This window comes from Lithobates pipiens, unplaced genomic scaffold, assembly GCF_037356315.1.
Source record: "Lithobates pipiens isolate NorthernLeopardFrog02 unplaced genomic scaffold, aLitPip1_a1.2 Scaffold_18, whole genome shotgun sequence".
In the NCBI taxonomy this organism is placed as follows: Eukaryota; Metazoa; Chordata; class Amphibia; order Anura; family Ranidae; genus Lithobates; species Lithobates pipiens.
In genome coordinates, this window is record NW_027507758.1 from 86,253,892 (window position 1) to 86,272,625 (window position 18,734).

General features: G+C 43.7%; 1 protein-coding gene across 1 annotated transcript in view; it reads left to right on the forward strand.

Moving 5' to 3' along the window:
• Positions 1-18,734, forward strand: part of LOC143987270 (calpain-13-like) — a 126,314-nt gene that overhangs the window by 51,755 nt on the left and 55,825 nt on the right. Inside the window, exons 10-13 of the mRNA XM_077485881.1 lie at positions 11,160-11,245; positions 13,061-13,135; positions 13,700-13,833; positions 15,183-15,337. Coding sequence (XP_077342007.1) covers positions 11,160-11,245; positions 13,061-13,135; positions 13,700-13,833; positions 15,183-15,337 — 450 coding nt within the window. The remainder of the gene's footprint in view (positions 1-11,159; positions 11,246-13,060; positions 13,136-13,699; positions 13,834-15,182; positions 15,338-18,734) is intronic.

Below are 18,734 nucleotides of genomic sequence, written 5' to 3' on the forward strand. Positions count from 1 at the left end.
CAGATGTAAAGCTTAACCACTTGCTTACTGGGCACTTAAACCCCCCTCAGTCCCAGACCAATTTTCAGCTTTCAGCGCTGATGCACTTTGAATGACAATTGCGCGGTCATACAACACTGTACCCAAATTACATTTTTATCATTTTTTTCCCACAAATAGAGCTTTCTTTTGGTGGTATTTAGTTACAGCTCGGAGTTTTATTTTTTGCTAAACAAACAAAAAAAGATGCAAAAAAAAAAAAATCATGTTTTAATAGTTTGTTATACAATTTTGCAAACGGGTCATTTTTCTCCTTCATTGAAGTGCGCTGATTAGGCGGCACTGATGGCTGCATTGGTGGGCACTGATGGGCTGCATTGGTGGGCACTGATAGGCTGCATTGGTGGGCACTGATAGGCTGCACTGGTGGGCACTGATAGGCATAGTTAAGGCGGCACTAATAGGCACAGATAAGGCGGCACCGATCGGCACAGATAAGGCGGCACTGATGGGCAAAGATGGGCACAGATAAGATGGCATGGATGGGTGGCACGGATAGGCACTGATAGGTACCACTGATAGATGGGACTGATGGGCACTGATAGGTGGCACTGCTGGGCACTGATGGGCGGCACTGCTGGGCACTGATGGGCGGCACTGGGGTGCAGCACCTTTAAGGAAGATTGTGGGCACTGTGGGTGGCACTGTTGGTGGCACTGCTGGATGGCACTGTGGGTGGCATTGTGGGTGGCACTGTGGGTGGCACTGTGGGTGGCGCTGTGGGCACTATGGGCACTGCTGGGTGGCACTGATGGGGGGCACTTACTTTCATTCAGGATGGCACTGCGGTGGGCAGGTGGGCACTGGCAGGAGGCAGGTGGTCAGCTTTATTACTGGCCGTGATCGGGACTGATGTCCCGATCACGGCCGCCGGTGATCGGCTTTTTTTTTCTCTCCTCGCGCTGTCAGCGCGAGGAGGAATAATAGCCGATTACCGGCTCCGTTCTGTCACATGATCAGCTGTCATTGGCTGACAGCTGATCACGTGATAAGGGGTCGGGATCAACCCCTTGCACGGATCGGTGATCAGGCGAGTCTCGTGGACTCGCCGATCACAGAGCGCGCCGCGCGCGCCCCTCAGGGGGCGCGCAGGCCGCTCGTAACCGGGACGACGTCAATAGACGTCGTCCCGGAAAAGTAGATCCGCGCTAATGCCGTCATTTGGCAATAGCGCGGTTCTCAAGTGGTTAAAGAACGTGTCTCCCAGTTGATGGAGGGATTATGGATAGAGAACCAAGGAATGCCCAGGATAATAGGGAACTTGGGTGATGTAATCAGCTCAAAGCTGATAGTCTCCTGATGGTCAGTTTCAATTAGGAGTTTAAGTGGGATTGTCTCGTGGGTAACAGGGCCTGAAGTCAAAGGTGAGCCATCCACAGTTTCCATATCAATTGGGGCAAGTTTATTTCTTATTTGAATGTTATTACTTTGGGCAAATTCGATGTCGATGAAGTTTCCCCCAGCCCCTGAGTCCAGCATAGCAGAGCAAGGTATTTCATTGCTTTCAACAATAAGCTTTATAGGGATGACAAAATGAGTTGATAAAGAATTAACTTTATTTGCTTCCTGAATCAAAGGAGAGATGGACTGAGAAATTGAGTTTATTTGTTCAGATACTGTAACATCCATTGCTGCAATTGTTCTTTTAAATTTATTGGGACAATTAACTGCATAATGTCCAGAGTCTCCACAATAAAGACATACGTTTTCTGAACGTCGTCTTTCTTTCTCCTGAGTAGTAATAGATCTTTTAATAGCATCCACCTGCATAGGTTCAGGAGTGTCAGAATCAGGAAAAACTCTTGGACCCTTAGGAGGATACTGAGTAGTAGAAAAACGCATGCCACCATTACTGCCTAGGATTCCCAGTCTCTCCTTTCTCCTTTCAGTAAGTCTCTGATCAATTCGAATACATAATTTAATAAAAGCTTCAAGGTCATCAGGACTTTCTACTCTGGCAAGCTCATCTTTTACTTGTTCCGAGAGTCCTTGACGGAACTGACTCTTCTGTGCTGCTGGATTCCAATTGGTATCTGAGATCCAACGTCGGAATTCAGTTGTGTACTCTGCAACAGAGCGTCTTCCCTGACGTAAATTGTGCAATTTTGCCTCAGCAGTAGCACAGCGGTTAGGATCATCGAAAACTTGGTTCATCGCAGTCACAAAAGAATCAAAATTATCCAGGATGACATCATCTTTCTCCACATAAGGGGAGGCCCAGGCTAAGGCTTCCTCAGTCAGGAGGTTGATAATAAACAGCACCTTTTTCCTGTCAAAAGTGAATGCAGCAGGTTGCATCTGAAAGTATATACAACATTGATTAAGGAATCCTCTATAATGGCGGCGGTCTCCGCTAAACTTGAGTGGTAGGGGCATTCATGCATTAGTTTCTATGGCAGCAGTATCTCGGGCATGAAAATCCCGCAATTGTTTGTGTAGATCAAGGATTTCCTCTTGTAGACCTTTCATTTCAATTTGTAACTCAGAAAATTTTTCCTGGTAGTCAACACCAAATGCCTGTAACTCAGCGATTTGAACCCTGAGAGGAGCCACGGCAGCTGCTACAACGGCCTCCATGTTTTTGGCCAGAATATTCTGTCACGATCTGGAGTCAGGCTCAGAGACCAATAGCTATAGCAGCAGAGCAGATATTCACACAAGTCACCCTGGCTGATGGCACGGGTTCACCTGAGGTGCGGGGTCTAAGCACTAACCGGTATTCACCAGAGCTCCCAAAGGTGGAGATGGGCTTGGCTGAGTGTTAGTGCCAGGTCGCGGTCCTCAGGATAGCCCCACCAGGAGGTGAGCAAGCCGGGGGTCTGGTAGCAGATATAGCAGGTAGAGATCAAGCAGAAGCGTAGTTGAGAAACAAGCCAAAAGTCGGTAACCAATAGTTGCAGGTTGGGATTCAGCAGAAGCGTAGTCCAGGAGCAAGCCAAATGTCGGTAACGAAAGGTAGCGAGGATACGGTCGGCAGCAGGAGAGATAGAAGCAAGATATTGGCTGGTAAAGGCACAATATTCTGGCAAGGAGGAAGTGCAGAGACATGGCTTATATCAGGAAGTTCATGGGAGGAGCAAAGGGTTCAAGGTTCAAGGCAAACAAGATTCAAGATAAGATCACTAAAGGAATTGTCCAAGAAGCTGTCCAAGAAGCTGTCCAAGAAGCTGTCCAAGAAGCTGTCCAAGGAGCTGTCCAGCATTCCAGGTGGCTCAGCAAGCAGAGTCACTGCCAGACACACCAGAGGTCCCAGGTTCAAGCCCAGGTCCTAACAGACTGTGTGTGGTATGCATCGGACCGATTCCGTCCGAATCTCCATCCGACCCAATTTTCCAACATGTTGGAAATATTTCCCGACCAACTGGGCCGGACGGACCTAATCCGATCATGTGTAGAGCATTTTCATCGGACCAAGTGCCACGCATGCTCAGATCAAATTCCTAAATCAAAGCTATTGACTACTAGCCTGAATGTAGTCCCATCGTAACAAAATTACGTCATCACGTTCTGAAAGATCGGATTTTTCACCAACTTGGCCCGACCGTGTGTATGCAACAGTTTCGGACACAATCCGTCGGACTAAATCCAACGGGCAAAATCCGACGGATTTGGTTGGCAAAATCTCCGACCGTGTGTACGTGGGCTAACAGTCCTTGAAATGTGTAATATCAATCACAATTCCAAACTTGAGGTGACGTAAAAAAGGTGAAATTCAACTTCTGATGTGTAGAATAATACCACCACCACCGTGATAAAGAAGGGGAGAGGAGGCTTACCAAATGACGTGTACTCAGAGGAAGGCTTACGCCTCTCGAGTCATATGGGCCTGTAGGTTAGCAAACCAGATAATCATACATCTGGTGTGTAATCTCCCGCAAGTCTTCAGCTCATGAAATCATCCGTAGCGATCCTCCTATAGTGCTCATCCCACGAAAATAGGGGGCTCAGGTATCAAAGACCATGGAGATAGAAAACTAGCATAGCGTGATACCGTTTTAACATCCAATTTATTAAAAAGTAATAATAAAATTACACTCACATTTGGTTCAATCGTAATAACATAGTCAGAAAATAGCGATGTCTGTAAGGGGGTCCACCCGACGCGTTTCAACTAAACAGTCGTCCTCTGGGGTGTGGACCCCCCCAAACAGCATCGCTTATAAGTACAAAATGACCCCAAAATAACCAATGACCCCGGAAGCACTTGGCACTTCCGGTCACATGTTCCGGAAGTGTATATATTAAAAACTCCTCCATATATATTTATTATCCTTACATATAGCATCATCCCCATCAGAGATGTCTGCCAAATATCCAAAATATAAACGAAACTGTGAATATTTGGATATAAAAGATTTTCCACATCTTGTGCATAAATTAGTATCCATCCTGTGTCATAACCAAGCCTCGTTCTGATCACGAGGCCTGGCCAACCAAACACCAGCATGCAGCATAGCCAAGCCTCATTCTGAAAACCAAGCCTCGCTCTGATTATGAGGCCAAGCCTCATATTAGCATCCGTCCTGTGTCGTAACCAAGCCTCGTTCTGATCACGAGACCGTTGTATGCTGGAGTTTTGGCGGCCTGGCCTCATAATCAGAGCGAGGTTTGGTTTTCAGAACGAGGCTCGACTACGCTGCATGCTGGTGTTTGGATGGCCAGGCCTCGTGATCAGAACAAGGCTTGGTTACGACACAGGACGGATGCTAATATGAGGCTTGGCCTCATAGTCAGAGCGAGGCTTGGTTTTCAAAACGAGGCTTGACTATGTTGCATGCTGGTGTTTGGATGGCCAGGCCTCATGATCAGAACGAGGCTTGGTTATGACACCGGACGGATGCTAATATGAGGCCTGGCCTCATAATCAGAGCGAGGCTTGGTTTTCAGAACGAGGCTTGGCTATGCGGCATGCTGGTGTTTGGTTGGCCAGGCTTCGTGATCAGAACGAGGCTTGGTTATGACACAGGATGGATACTAATTTATGCCCAAGATGTGGAAAATCTTTTATATCCAAATATTCACAGTTTTGTTTATATTTTGGATATTTGGCAGACATCTCTGATGGGGATGATGCTATATGTAAGGATAATAAATATATATGGAGGAGTTTTTAATATATACACTTCCAGAACATGTGACCGGAATTGCCAAGTGCTTCCGGGGTCATTGGTTATTTTGGGGTCATTTTGTACTTATAAGCGATGCTGTTTGGGGGGGGTCCACACCCCAGAGGAGGACTGTTTAGTTGAAACGCGTCGGGTGGACCCTCTTACAGACATCGCTATTTTCTGACTATGTTATTACGATTGAACCAAATGTGAGTGTAATTTTATTATTACTTTTTAATAAATTGGATGTTAAAACGGTATCACGCTATGCTAGTTTTCTATCTCCATGGTCTTTGATACCTGAGCCCCCTATTTTCGTGGGATGAGCACTATAGGAGGATCGCTGCGGATGATTTCATAACCTGAAGACTTGGGGGAGATTACACACTAGATGTATGATTATCTGGTTTGCTAACCTACAGGCCCATATGACTCGAGAGGCCTAAGCCTTCCTCTGAGTCCACGTCATTTGGTAAGCCTCCTCTCCCCTTCTTTATCACGGTGGTGGTGGTATTATTCTACACATCAGAAGTTGAATTTCACCTTTTTTACGTCACTTCAAGTTTGGAATTGTGATTGATATTACACATTTCAAGGACTGTTAAGCCGCGTACACACGGGCGGACTGTCTGGCCAACTAAGTCCGTCAGACAATCCGACGGACAGTCCGTCCTACTTTTGAATGAACGGACTTGACCACACACGATGAACAGACAGTCCGTTGAAAGCTTGCGCGATGACGTGTACAGCACGTACGACGGGACTAGAAATAGGACGTCCAATACTCAGCAATGCAACCTTCCGCCGTGTAAATCCTTTCTGAGCATGCGCCATACTTAGTCCGTCCAACTAGCCTACTCACGAGCGGACTGTCCGCTGAAACCAAAGTTGGACGGACAATATTACGGAAATTCCGAAAGACTTAGTCCGCCAGACTGTCCGCTGAAAAAGTCCGCTGAAGCCCACACACAAGCGGACTGTCCGCTGAAATGTGTTTCAGCGGACTAAGTTGGACAGACAGTCCGCCCGTGTGTACGCGGCTTTAGATGTTCACTTGATGGACTATATATGTTAAATTTATTTTATTTACTTTAACCTTTTGTGTGCATGAGGTTCATGCACTCTTCCACTTGGGAGTAAGATCTCTTGATATATAACGGAATTTACACATATTTTCTTTTTTTGAAGTGTATGTAATTTTCTTTGCTTGAATTAGTGCCTTACTGGTTCATGTGGTTTGTTGCCACCTAAGCGCCACACTTTTTTGTTTTAATTTCAGGAGTAACTAAATAAAAAATTTTTACGGACGGAAACGAAATTCTGAAATGAAATATTTCACTCTGCACATGTCTACTGTATTGTTGGTAATCAGTAGATCCAATAACGCTTTATTTCTAGTTGGTGCGTCTACCATCTGACCCATAAAATTGTCCTGCAAGACATTTAGAAACTGGCGAGCCTTAGATGAATCTGCGTTTCCCTCCGCCCAGTCTATGTCTAGATAGTTAAAATATCCCATTATGCTAACACTTCTCATCCTTGCTGCGAATCCAAATTGTGATAGGAGATCTGTCTCCCCTTTTTCCCTCAGGTTAGGGGGCCTATAGCATACTCCTAGTATTATTTTCCCCTTAGCTTCACCCTTTTGGAGCTTTACCCATAAGGATTCCACCTCCTCCCTAGCTCCCTTAGTGATGTCATCTTTTACATTCACTTGTACATTATTCTTGATATATAGGCATACCCCTCCCCCTTTTTTACCCTCTCTATCCTTGCAATAAAGGGTATACCCTTGAATGTTTGCCAGCCAATTGTGAGAGCTGTTAAACCAGGTCTCTGAAGTTCCTACAAAATCCAAATACTCCTCGTACAACAGTATCTCTAGTTCACCCATCTTGTCTGCCAGGCTTCTGGCATTGGTGAACATGCAAGGCCGCTGATAAGCCAGTACAACTGTCCCTGTTGTACCGGACCCAGTCAGCAGGGGGGGCCCAGGCAATCTGAACAGAGTTTAGAATAAAAAAAAATGCACAGGGCTGACTGAGGGAGGAGGAGAGCGTCCCCCCGGGTGCCTGGATATCACCACTGCTCAGATAAGACACCCCTTGAGTTTATGGATAAGATAGGAGTGAACTTGTGTTCCTGTCAGCACCCGAGCCTCCCTCCCCCCCTCCTTGGGAAGGACAGAGCAGGCAGGACAACACACCGGAGCTCTCCTCAAGGCAAAATAACAGGTGACAGATTGCATTCTTCTCCTGTGAGTCACCATTGTTCTGCCTCCATACAAATGTGTGCTGTAAACTTGCACTGTACCTCAGCAGGACAGGTCTGGTGAAAGTGAAAGCAAAATTCCTGAATATGTTAGGAATATACTGGGACTTTTCAGGTACTACACACAGATGCATTTCACAAAATAATTATTTTTAATATATGTGTATGTAGAATATATTTATGTAACAACTGAAAAGTCACAGTATATTCCTAACATATTCATAAACATGAGCATTAACAGCAAAGAATGTATATATATATAATACAGCCCATCTCCAGGAAATTAAATAAAGTCCAATCATGCAGTGTGTGTGTGTGTGTGTGTGTGTGTGTGTGTGTATGTGTGTGTGTGTGTATGTGTGTGTGTGTGTGTGTGTTTGGGGGGGGGGGGAATAGACTCACCTACCCGTTTCCATGCTCCAGCCAGCTGCAGAGCCCTCTTACTCCACCAAAACCTAGCCTCATAATATACCATAGAGGAACATTAACCCTGTATGGAATGATAAGGGGGCTGAAGTGTGGGCAACTGAGGATAGTCAGTAAAACATACACGGGCACTGCAGTCAGTGCTGGAAGAAGCCAGCTAAAGCAAAGAATTAGGTAAAGCTGGGTACAAACACATCAAAATTCAGTTTATCAGGGATCGGACAAATTTTGATCTGTGTAGCCCTCCCTGTTAGACGCCAATCATTAGACCACCTTAGTATATTAATGCCATCCCACATACTGACTCCTACCCCCTTGATCACTTCAATTTACTGAAGTGGTCATGGTGGTAAGAGTTTTCCTTTAATATCTTTCAGAAGAAGTAAACCTGTGTATACTGATTCCATCGCATTCAATCATCCTCTAGTTGAGTTAAATTGGAGGGGGGGGGGGGTGCTGTCTGTATACCCTGACCTGTCTGTATGCCCCAGTCTCTCTTTATGCCCTAGTCTCTCTGTATACTCTATACTCTAGGCTGTCTATATACTCTAGCCTATCTATATACCCTAGGCTCTCTGTATAGGGGTGGGGCCAGGGGTGGGCCTGATGGAGGGACCAGGGGTGGGGCTAAAGGGGGCCCCATCAGGTAGGCTGTATGGGTCCCCATGATTTCTATCAGCAGCCCTGTGAACATGCCAGCCACATAGTTTAGACCGGTTGCATATTATCCTCTTATCTCCTTGTTGGCATACAGAGTTGGTGTCTAATATTGAAAGAGCATACCTTAAGTGAACTCCGTCTCCCAAGTGGACCCTTTAAAAGACTACCCTAATGGGCTTTTAATATGCTTTTTTGCTATTTTACTGGACTTTTAGTGAACTTTAATGTCCTCTACTGATCCCCTTTGCGCCTGCTGTATCTCTTTTGTAATTTATTTGCAGCAACACTTGCTTTTACATCAAGCAGTAATAGTCCTGCCTTGACTGCCAGATTGAAATTTGAAAGTGACTGCTGCCCTCAAATCAACCACACAATATAACTCAATTTAAAAAGCAGAATAAGTCAGCAAATTGTGTGAGGCCCAAGAGCTAATAAGCAAACATGTTGCTTACACAGATAGTAGTCCTAAAGGGACATTTGGCTTAAATGAAGAGCTGGGAGCATGGGGGGAAATTGTGTCAAACAAGACCCCACTACTGCAATTCACAGAAGTAAAGCAGTTTACTATACTATCCCTATTCAAACACTCAATGAGCTTCAACACACTGACCCTGGCTCTTCCTTTTATATTGAGGGGGTTGGTTTAACTAAAAGCCCCTAGTAATTGCAGGCCATGGCTTAAAGGCCATGGAAAGCATTTTGGGTAAAAACAAAGTTGTCCAGGGCCACAAATTTCAAACTCTAGAGATTCAGCAAGGTTGAAATTTATCTTTACCTGCTACTTCTGTTCCATAATCTCAATCCTGGAAACAATGGTCAACACATTAAAGTAAACCATGATCAGTGATAAGTATTGATATTAGAGATAGCTAGGCATCTGGCATTTTCAGAATGATCTCTGCAAATTCAGCCCATGTATGTATATTTCTGCAATATGCATGGACATAAAAAAGACATTCTATTACACGCAAATACCCATCAGATTCAGCACTCACCAGAAAAATAAGACCCACATTTCTGAAGATCTATAAACGCTTGTGTTGCAGACTCCTGATCGTTGGTTCAACAAGTAATCGGCAGTAGCAATAGCAAACATACTATTCAGTTCTTTCTCCTCTAATCTTTTGATCACTGCCAAGCTCAACACCAGCATTGACAAACATGACCGCGGGTATAATCCACCTGGGACATTCTACCTCGTCTCATCCCTATCAGGAAAGCCTCCTTCATTATATGAGTCACTAAGTTTAAAACAAAACTAAAGCCAGCATATCGTAACTCCAGTTTATTTAAAACAAACTAAATACAATTACAAACACAAGCTCTAGCATACCTGAAGTGTTTCTTCAATGTAAAATAAGAGGATGAGCTGCGGTTGAAGACCATTTTTTATAAGTGTGTTGTTAATATTTCTCATGCAAAAATAATACTCTTGTGACTGTGTGATGGAAACAAGTTTTCCCTAAAGTATTTTGGCTTGCTGACTGGCAATTTGTCATTCAAGTCTTTTCACATAGAATTTTGGAAAAAACACACATTATTGCAACATATGTCAAGGTATGCATTCTGGTATGAACTCTAAAAAGAGCAAAAAGGGCAGCAAAAATAGCCTGCATGACTGAGCTTGAAGGGGGTTAGGCGTAAATATGGTGGTTACCAGTGGGTTAGAAAATAATGTGAGGGGTTGGGTGCTTTCTTGTTTAGTAAAAAAAGGTCTGGCCAGGCAAGGCTCCAGTAATTGCTGGTGTGATGTAAGAGTAGGGAAATTTGAATTCCTGGGCCCCCTACCTCATAGTATACAAGGATTAATGGGCAGTGGGATCATTTCTTTCATGCCAGGTTGCGTGGAAGTAGGAACTTTGAAGGTGGTCCTCTTGGATAGGACAGTTTGGGTAGGAACCCATCTTTGGTGTGGCACCCCCTGTTTCAGTGGCGTCCAGTCACCTAGGCGTAATCATGCTATAGGTTATGTCTGAAGTTAACTGAGGAATTAGAAATGCTCCCCACGATGGTGCGGACCAGCTCGGGGCTCCATCAAAGTGATTGCTCACAGATTGAGAAGTATTTCTCTGTACAGGCCTTTAAATAACCTAGACTAATGTTTTTTCCTGCTCTTCAATGTTGCTTTATGATATATTATTTTAATTTACAATATGTTGATATGGTATTTATAGTACAGAGTAAAAAATAGGCTGTGGTGAAAATAAATCATATACTACATGTTTGAATTCGTTATTGGGTGCTGGATATGTATTATTTCTGAGAAATAGAAGGTAGGCCTGGCCCAGAGGCATTTACATAGCAATGTGCTTAGTGGCCTATGTACTGTATGAGTATTATGAGTAAATGAGTATTTAGCTGTGAAGTGGCATTCATTTTGTAGTATTTATTTCTTGGGGCATATGAAATGACATACAGTATATTTAATGCCACATCATATGTTATGTATTAAGTGATTTGTGATATGAGCTCCCTGTCATGTGTTCTGTTCATTAGTATAAAAAATAATAAACCTAGAAAAATGCTTTTTTAATTTGAGTATAATAGTTTATTTTTACAAATATAGGCTCTTTGCTTTGCTACTCCTCCTCCGCTTGTTCAGATACTGCTTTGAATTCTAGCATTTATTTCTACCCTTCTACTCTATCTCAACAGGTCGAAGTAAAAAATGGATTTGTTAAATTAATTCGGCTCTGGAATCCTTGGGGTCAAGGAGAATGGAGAGGAGCCTGGAATGATAAGTAAGTCTAATCTAGACAGAATATGATTTGTGTGGATAGGTTTGACACTAGAGGATCACTAGAGAGGGCCTCTTCCTTTTCATTAAAGCAATGTCATCATTTCCTCCTCCAACTCAACCAAGTGAACTGTTTAATCATCTCCCCGAGTATTAATCCCATGATTAGCAATGTCAGATCAGTTCATCAATCCAGAATCCATACTGAATGGGGACAAACTGATCTGCAGCTTTAGTGAGCCATTAAATGGGTCCTTTGGATATTTCCACTTTGCTTACTCTATCAAGCTCACGGCAAGCTCTCAACAGTGCCCTCTTTTTAAGTGATACGAAACACACTATTTCATTTACATGATCCCTTCTCTTTATGTACATCGATGAGGGCACTGCATTTATTTTAATAAAAAATAAAAAAATACAAGTATCTTTTTTTATAATCATTATACAGCTGTCATGTGACCCATCCCTTTCCCAGCCCATCTACAGTGAAACATCATCGGGAAGAGCTTCTAGTTAGAAAAAAAGGCCTTCCAAATGCAAAGAAAAAAAATACAAAATTAATATTAAATAAATGTTTTTCAGTTATATAAATATGTATTTTAACTCAAATCTTTATTATGTTATTGCAAAATCATTGTGTGGGCTATCCAGGGGGAGGTTCTACCAATCACAGCCTGTTTCATTCCCCTCCAGCCTGTGTCTATACTTTGCATGGGCTAAGAATTACAGGGAGTAGAATCAAACAACATGTAATATCCTTGCCTCCATAGGGTTTAGTTGTTTAGTGGGCATGGAGAAGGAGGAAGGGAGTTGCTGTCATTTATGTAGAATTTATACTCCTACATGTGTGACTCTATAGTTATGTGGGCTGTACAGAAAAGAAAAGGAGGAGATGGCCAGCTTAGAAGGGAACTGAAGCTGAAGAATGCATAGTAGAGGTGGCAGCAGCTGGTCTACACAATCTCAGGCTGCAGCGGGGACACAGACAAGGAGGAAGGGACAGTGAACAGTAGGATCAACCGTTTTTTTTTTTCCAGAATACAGAAAACAAAACCCTGCCTGAGTGAGTATGAACAGCATGTGATACATGCTGTTTAATGATTATGGTTTAATGACACTTTTTAAAAACAATATAATTATTCATAACAATTCTACTTGTAATCCTTACTTGTACATGTGTAAAAGTACAGTCAATAATGAGGGTAGGGTGGCATAGCAAAAAGTGGAAAAATAGCACCACGTATTACAGGTGGGGCAGTGATTGGGGAAGGTTTTTTAACCTGCCCAGTTATTTGTCCAATCGGGTATTTTGAGGCCTAGCGAGTTGAGATGAGCAGTATAGAACAATGAAATCCAGGTGTTCAAAATGCTGGACAAAATATTGTGTTCAGCATTTTTCAAGGTGAGTGAAACCTAGGACACCTTTGCCACAATGCAACTGAAGAAGAGGGGTTGAACTCTGGAAGCTGTAACCAAAGGTCTAGTCACCAGTTTTTCCAGTGGTCTCCCACAGTAACAGCATAGTTTAAATTCAATTCCACTTTAAACACAATAAAAGAAAATGGTGCCCGACTCCCCTGCAAATTAAACATTCAGTTTCCGAATAAAAAAAACTGAAAATCATAAGGGTGGCAACCTACCCCTGCTTATTAGCCCTTAACACTGTCACAAGCTGGTGTCCATGTGGTGTCCTTTCAGACGATTGCTAAGGACTTTCTCTGATCTAGGGGTGGGGGGATTATCTAAGTGCCTAGGCTGCTGGATAACCTGCTTAACAGTCATGCTTATATCAGATTATTTTATATTCTTTTCTTTTCAGAAGTTTCACCTGGAAGGATCTAAGAGAGGAGGATAGGCAGATGCTTCAGCGGGTCAGGGATGACGGTGAATTCTGGTATCTTGGGCTCATTTGAAATATAAGATATTTCTTTCATTATTTTTTTAAGAATGATGGCACGTCCTTTTTGCTCCGTCCCCCTGAACTTAAGTACCCCACAACCCCCCCCCCCCCACACACACACACACACACACACACACACATACACACACTTTTTTCCAATGCATGATAACCTCCAACCAGTGTTCACGGCCTCCATCAATCCTTCACATTCTTTCTCCCAGAATTTTCTATGCATTGGCCACAACTGTACAAAAGATCCACATAGAATTCTATGACACTGACTTTAAAACCCAGTGAAATTAAATCTTAGACTTTAACATCTGTCTGTAGAGTACAACATTATCTGAATAGTTGTTATGGGCTGCAATGACCTTTTTTTCTTACAAAATTACTTTGCGACCCTTAGGATTTTTTGCTTGCATATTTTAAAAACACATGAATAAAGTCCCCAATACCCCAAGGCTAAACAAAACGTTCATACTTTTTTTGTCCATGCTGTGATCTCCATGTTATTACAGGAACACATTTTAGTAAAGCAATTTGTTTGTGTTTCTTTAGGATGTCTTGGGAAGATTTTTCTCTTGAGTTTTCCATAATTATCCTCTGCAATCGCATCCCAGACTTCCTGGACTGTGGAGAACAGCACAGGAGATGGTACAAGAGAATGTTCTGGAACCGCTGGACCAAAGATGGTAACACTTTTACTGGCAGCAAAAGTATTTTTGAGGTTGAGGAAGTAGACGGTAGAGCAACAGATAGATAGATAGATAGATAGATAGATAGATAGATAGATAGATAGATAGATAGATAGATAGATAGATAGATACATAGCGCGCGCAAACCCCTCCAGGTCCAGGCACAATGAACTCCATATTGGTGAGGATACTCTGAGTCTATCCTTTTGCTTTGGGAAAGCTCAATGAAGAGGCTCCTTTCTAACACAATACACACTGAGCAGCCAGCGGATGAGCCAGCAACTTGAATTCCCCAAAACTTGCACGATTCCTGAGCAGGCAGATATAGGAGAGGAGGAACACTCGTTTAATCCAATAAGTGCAAGTCACACACCGCCTGACTTTAATCCAAAGCTCAGACCACAATACTGACAGCAGAGGCAGATGGATATTCCTGTTTTGCCTTAGAGATGCTGAAGTAGTGCACTTTAATTGCTACTCCAGAGATTTGGAGGAGTGGGGCAGGGACAGGGCTGCTATGTCCCTTTCTCTCAGGGTCTGAACAATTGCTCCCACCAGCTGATCAGAGCATTTTGTATGCAGCATCTCAAAGTTCCGATCACCAACCTGCTCTACTTGATCGGGTTGTCACCCATAGACAGCCAGTTCATATACCTTACCGGCCCTGGAGTGAGGCTCATTCACACAAGCTGCAGCTAGGGAAACAAACCCACCTGCCATGTCCGCACTTACCCCATCCAGGTCGTGGCTTCCCGGCTTCTCCTCTGGTATTAAGATCCGCCCTCTGTCCTGATTGGCTGTGAAGAGAAGATGGAAGACAATAGTGAATATTGATTCACTAATGTCACAAGTGGGTGGGTTTGGGGCGTTGTGCTCTGCGCCCCGAGTTCAACCTTTTTGAAGTCAATTAGAGCCTCTGGCTCTAATCATGTGCTTAAAAAAAAAACTCATAGAAACCTGTTTTAGAGTCCAGCGCCCCACATGGAGATTAGGGGACAGCGCCCCTGCACCCCTTATGGGCCGCTAGATAGAGAGATAGATAGATATGGGATGGATAGATGGATGGATAGATCTTTACAAAGTGAGAAGAATTACATTCATAGATAGTTATCACCAGAACAGGGGCTGCAATTGGAGAATGTTCCTTTACCCTGTGTTCTGATGATAAATCGAACATTTTTAATTACTTGTGACTTTCTGTCTTGATAACAATGTTCAACAGACAAATACAGAGGGTGAATCGACTTGGAGATAAAAACTTCACAGAGGTTCTAATCCTTCCCTTCTCTATAAAAAAAAAACTTTGGCATAACACATTTAAATATGTTGTTGTTTTTTCATTTCAGAGTTGTTCAGCAGGAACCCTCAATACATGATAACCGTGACGTCCTCTGATGAGATGAACAAAGGGTACAATGTGGTCATATCGCTAATGCAAAGTGGAAGGAATCGACACAAATTTGGAGGTCAATGGCTCCCTATTGGATTTAAGGTCTTTAAGGTACACATATATCCATTTCATCACTCTGGAAATGTAGTTTTTTTTGGGCAAGGCTGTGGGTAGAGGCAGTGTTAATCTCATTCAATTTGCTTTTAGGTTTGAACTTCATGCACAAAAACCTTCATTTAAATATATACCTCAATAACCACAAAGGAAAAAAATCACTGTGGTGTGGATTTACTAAAAACAAATACAGGCATACCCCACTTTTAAGTACACAATGGGGTTTATTTACTAAAGCTGGAAAGTGCAAAATCAGGCTCACTTCTGTATAGAAACCAATGAGCTTCTAATCCCAGATTTTTCAATTAAGCTTTGGTAATCAAACCTGGAAGCTCATTGGTTTCTATGCAGAAGTGAGCCTGATTTTGCACTTTCCAACTTTAGTAAATAAACCCCATTGTGTCCTTAAAGTGGAGGGCCACCCTGAAAAAAAAAAGAGCATTAATATTATTAAAAAAATTAAAAAAAAACCTGATCAGAAATCCCTGTTGCTAGGCAGTCTTCCTAATCTGCCTTCTTCCTGCTCCTCAGTGATCTTCGGTCTTCTGGGTAATGGGGCGTGCTGTGTTTTGGGAACTGTGTGTTCCCTAACACAGCGTGTCCCATTCACAAAGTGCCGCGCGACTCGCGCATGCGCAGTAGGAAACGGGCAGTGAAGCCGCAAGGCTCCACTTCCTGTTTCCCTTAGTACGAATGGTGGCGCTGGGACCCGAGAGCCGAGGGACATGACGGCCTCAGCGGCGCCCTGGAAAGGTAAGTCTCCTTATTAAAAGTCAGCAGCTACTTTTTTTTTAGCTGCTGACTTTAAAAAAAAATTTTTACAGCTGAAACAACGCTTTAAAAGTGGGGTATGCCTGTAGACTGTGCACTCTGCAAGTGCAGTTGCACACATTTTTCCCCAGAACTTAGTCAATGTGGTAAAGCTTCACTTTGTAAAGAATATCCAATTTTTTCTTGCACATGATTGGAAGATGGAAATCATATGAAGTTTACCACATTTACTAAGCTCCAGGGAAAATGAGTGCAACTGCACTTGCAAAGTGCAGTGTTTTGGCCTTTAGTAAATCCACTCCATTGCGTTCACCAAATGCCTTTGCAAACCCATATAAGATCTTGTAAAAGTAGCAGTGACATCATCACTGTGCTGTACATAGCCTGTGCAGACAGCAGAGCTGTAGGAGGGACCCAACAGCTCCACCCACTATAGACTGCCTGCAGTAAACTACAGGAGGGGGCGGAGACAAGACCAGTCACCCTGCACAAGGAGAGAGAAAAGCAGTGTCTGGTCTTTATTACAGCAGTAAAGTGTAATAGTTGATTCATTCTCGATTACTGCAGATATGTGAGGGAAATACAAAAAAGGACACTATTGATGCACATTCCTCTTGTATTTAGACAACATTGGTTTTTGCACAGAGTTAAGCTGTAAATATAGCACTTTAAGGTGCACTAAATCTTTCATCAAAGCACTATACTTATTACTAAGACACAGGTCCTCTTTAGCTAATTTATATAAAGAAAAGCTGTAGACAAATAAAGCTACTCAGCCCTCGCAGGAGAACAGGACAGCTGTGACAGGAGATACATAATGCTGATTAAACAATCTGCTTACTGACGCAGCAATCAGCCAGGAAATACAATATAGTCTCGTGTTGTGGCTAAATGTTGAATTGATTATATTGACTGGATCTCATCGCTCAAAGCTCTTAAATTTATCGCCGGGCATTCCGCTGTGATTTGTTTCCCGCAGCTGCTAATGTGTTTACAGACTCAAGCAGCAGAACCACTGCAGCATTCAAATTATCATCAACATGTGGCCTTGAGTTATCATTATAACAAATCAGTGTCTAATATTGTCACAGTGTTTATTTATTACAACTGGCAGAAAGGAATAGTGTGTTTACTGTGGGCAGTCAATCAGAGGTAAATCTGTCCATACACTATTAGATTTTTGTTCATTGAACCTTAGTTCATATTCCTCCATTAACACTAAACAGCTAGAATAGACGAATCCCCCTGCAGGGCTATTGCATTCCACTGGTGGAAGCTGTCACAGTACTCGAGCAATGACTTTATCTGACAAAGAAAATTCGAACAGTGTATGGCCACTTTTGGTCTTAACGCCGTATGAGAAGATATTTGGGGGAGGTTTTTTTTTCCAGCCTAAGAGAAGTCAAAGACAGACATTTCACTGTCAATGAAGGCTTACTCCCTGGACAAATCATGCTGGGACCCAACGTGATACTTGCCTGATAGTTACAGTAGCATGGCACATTGTCAAATATGGTATACACCTATTGTGGGGTCACCAGTATGGTATACAAACAGTGGCGTAACTAGAGCCTTCAGGGCCCTGATGCAAGAAACCATGAAGGGCCCCCCTGAACCCCAGCCATGGCCCTTCCCTCTGAGTCCGGCGGGGGAACTCCAGGGCGTGGTCACAGGTATGACCTTTGTGAGCCCTGTAGTTCCACCACTGGTATCAGTAGTTTTTTTTTACTATTATTTTTTAAATTTTTAGGTGCCCCATTGGGGGACTGTTCCTAGGCAGGATGGGGTCCCCGTCCCCAGAAGAGATGAGGTCCTTTTCTCCAGGGCAGATGAAGTTACTTCCCCCAGGTGAGAAGGGGTCCCTGTCCCCAGGGGAGGTGGGGGGTCCCTGTCCCCATGTGAGAAGGGGTCCCTGTCCCCAGGGGGAGATGGAGGGGGTATGTAATGGTGTGTGGGGGATGGGGTCCTCTCACTCACCATGACCAAGCTGTAGGCCGCGCACTCATCCATGTTGGCCTGGGCTCCATCCAGTGTGCTGGACGGGTGATCAGCATATCTCCCAGAAAGACCTTTCATCATCTGTGTATGATGGGGGAGGAGGGGTGCTGACAAGCAAGCCTGCAGTGTCCTCCGGGGGGCTCTCATAGGGCTGCACTGCATCTGTGCGCTTATAGGTTGTTTAGAAGTATGCAGTGCAGTGTGGGCTGGACTCGGAACAGACACCGGACTGAGCGGCAATGCATGGAGCAGGAGAGGGGTACTCTGAGGAGCCGCCCAAGGACACAGGTCATGTGGGGAATGCACAACTAAAGAGCAGCCAGTGCGATAGTGGAGCATGGAGCTCTGCTAGTCACCCTCCACCTCCAGCCACCCGTGTGCATGGTGCACTGGTACCCCTAGCTGCCTATGCTGCTGCCAGCCATATGTAGAGGGGGCTGCATGGGCCCCCTGCATCATAGGGCCTGGTTGCGGTCGCGACTGCTGCACCCCCTGTAGTTACGCCCCTGTATACAAATACCGTACTGGTGACCCCACAATTGGGATAAAACTTTTTTGTGGAAGGGAGTTTAACAAGTCTCGTGGCCACTCATTAAAATTAGAAGAGAAGAGGTTTAACCTTAAA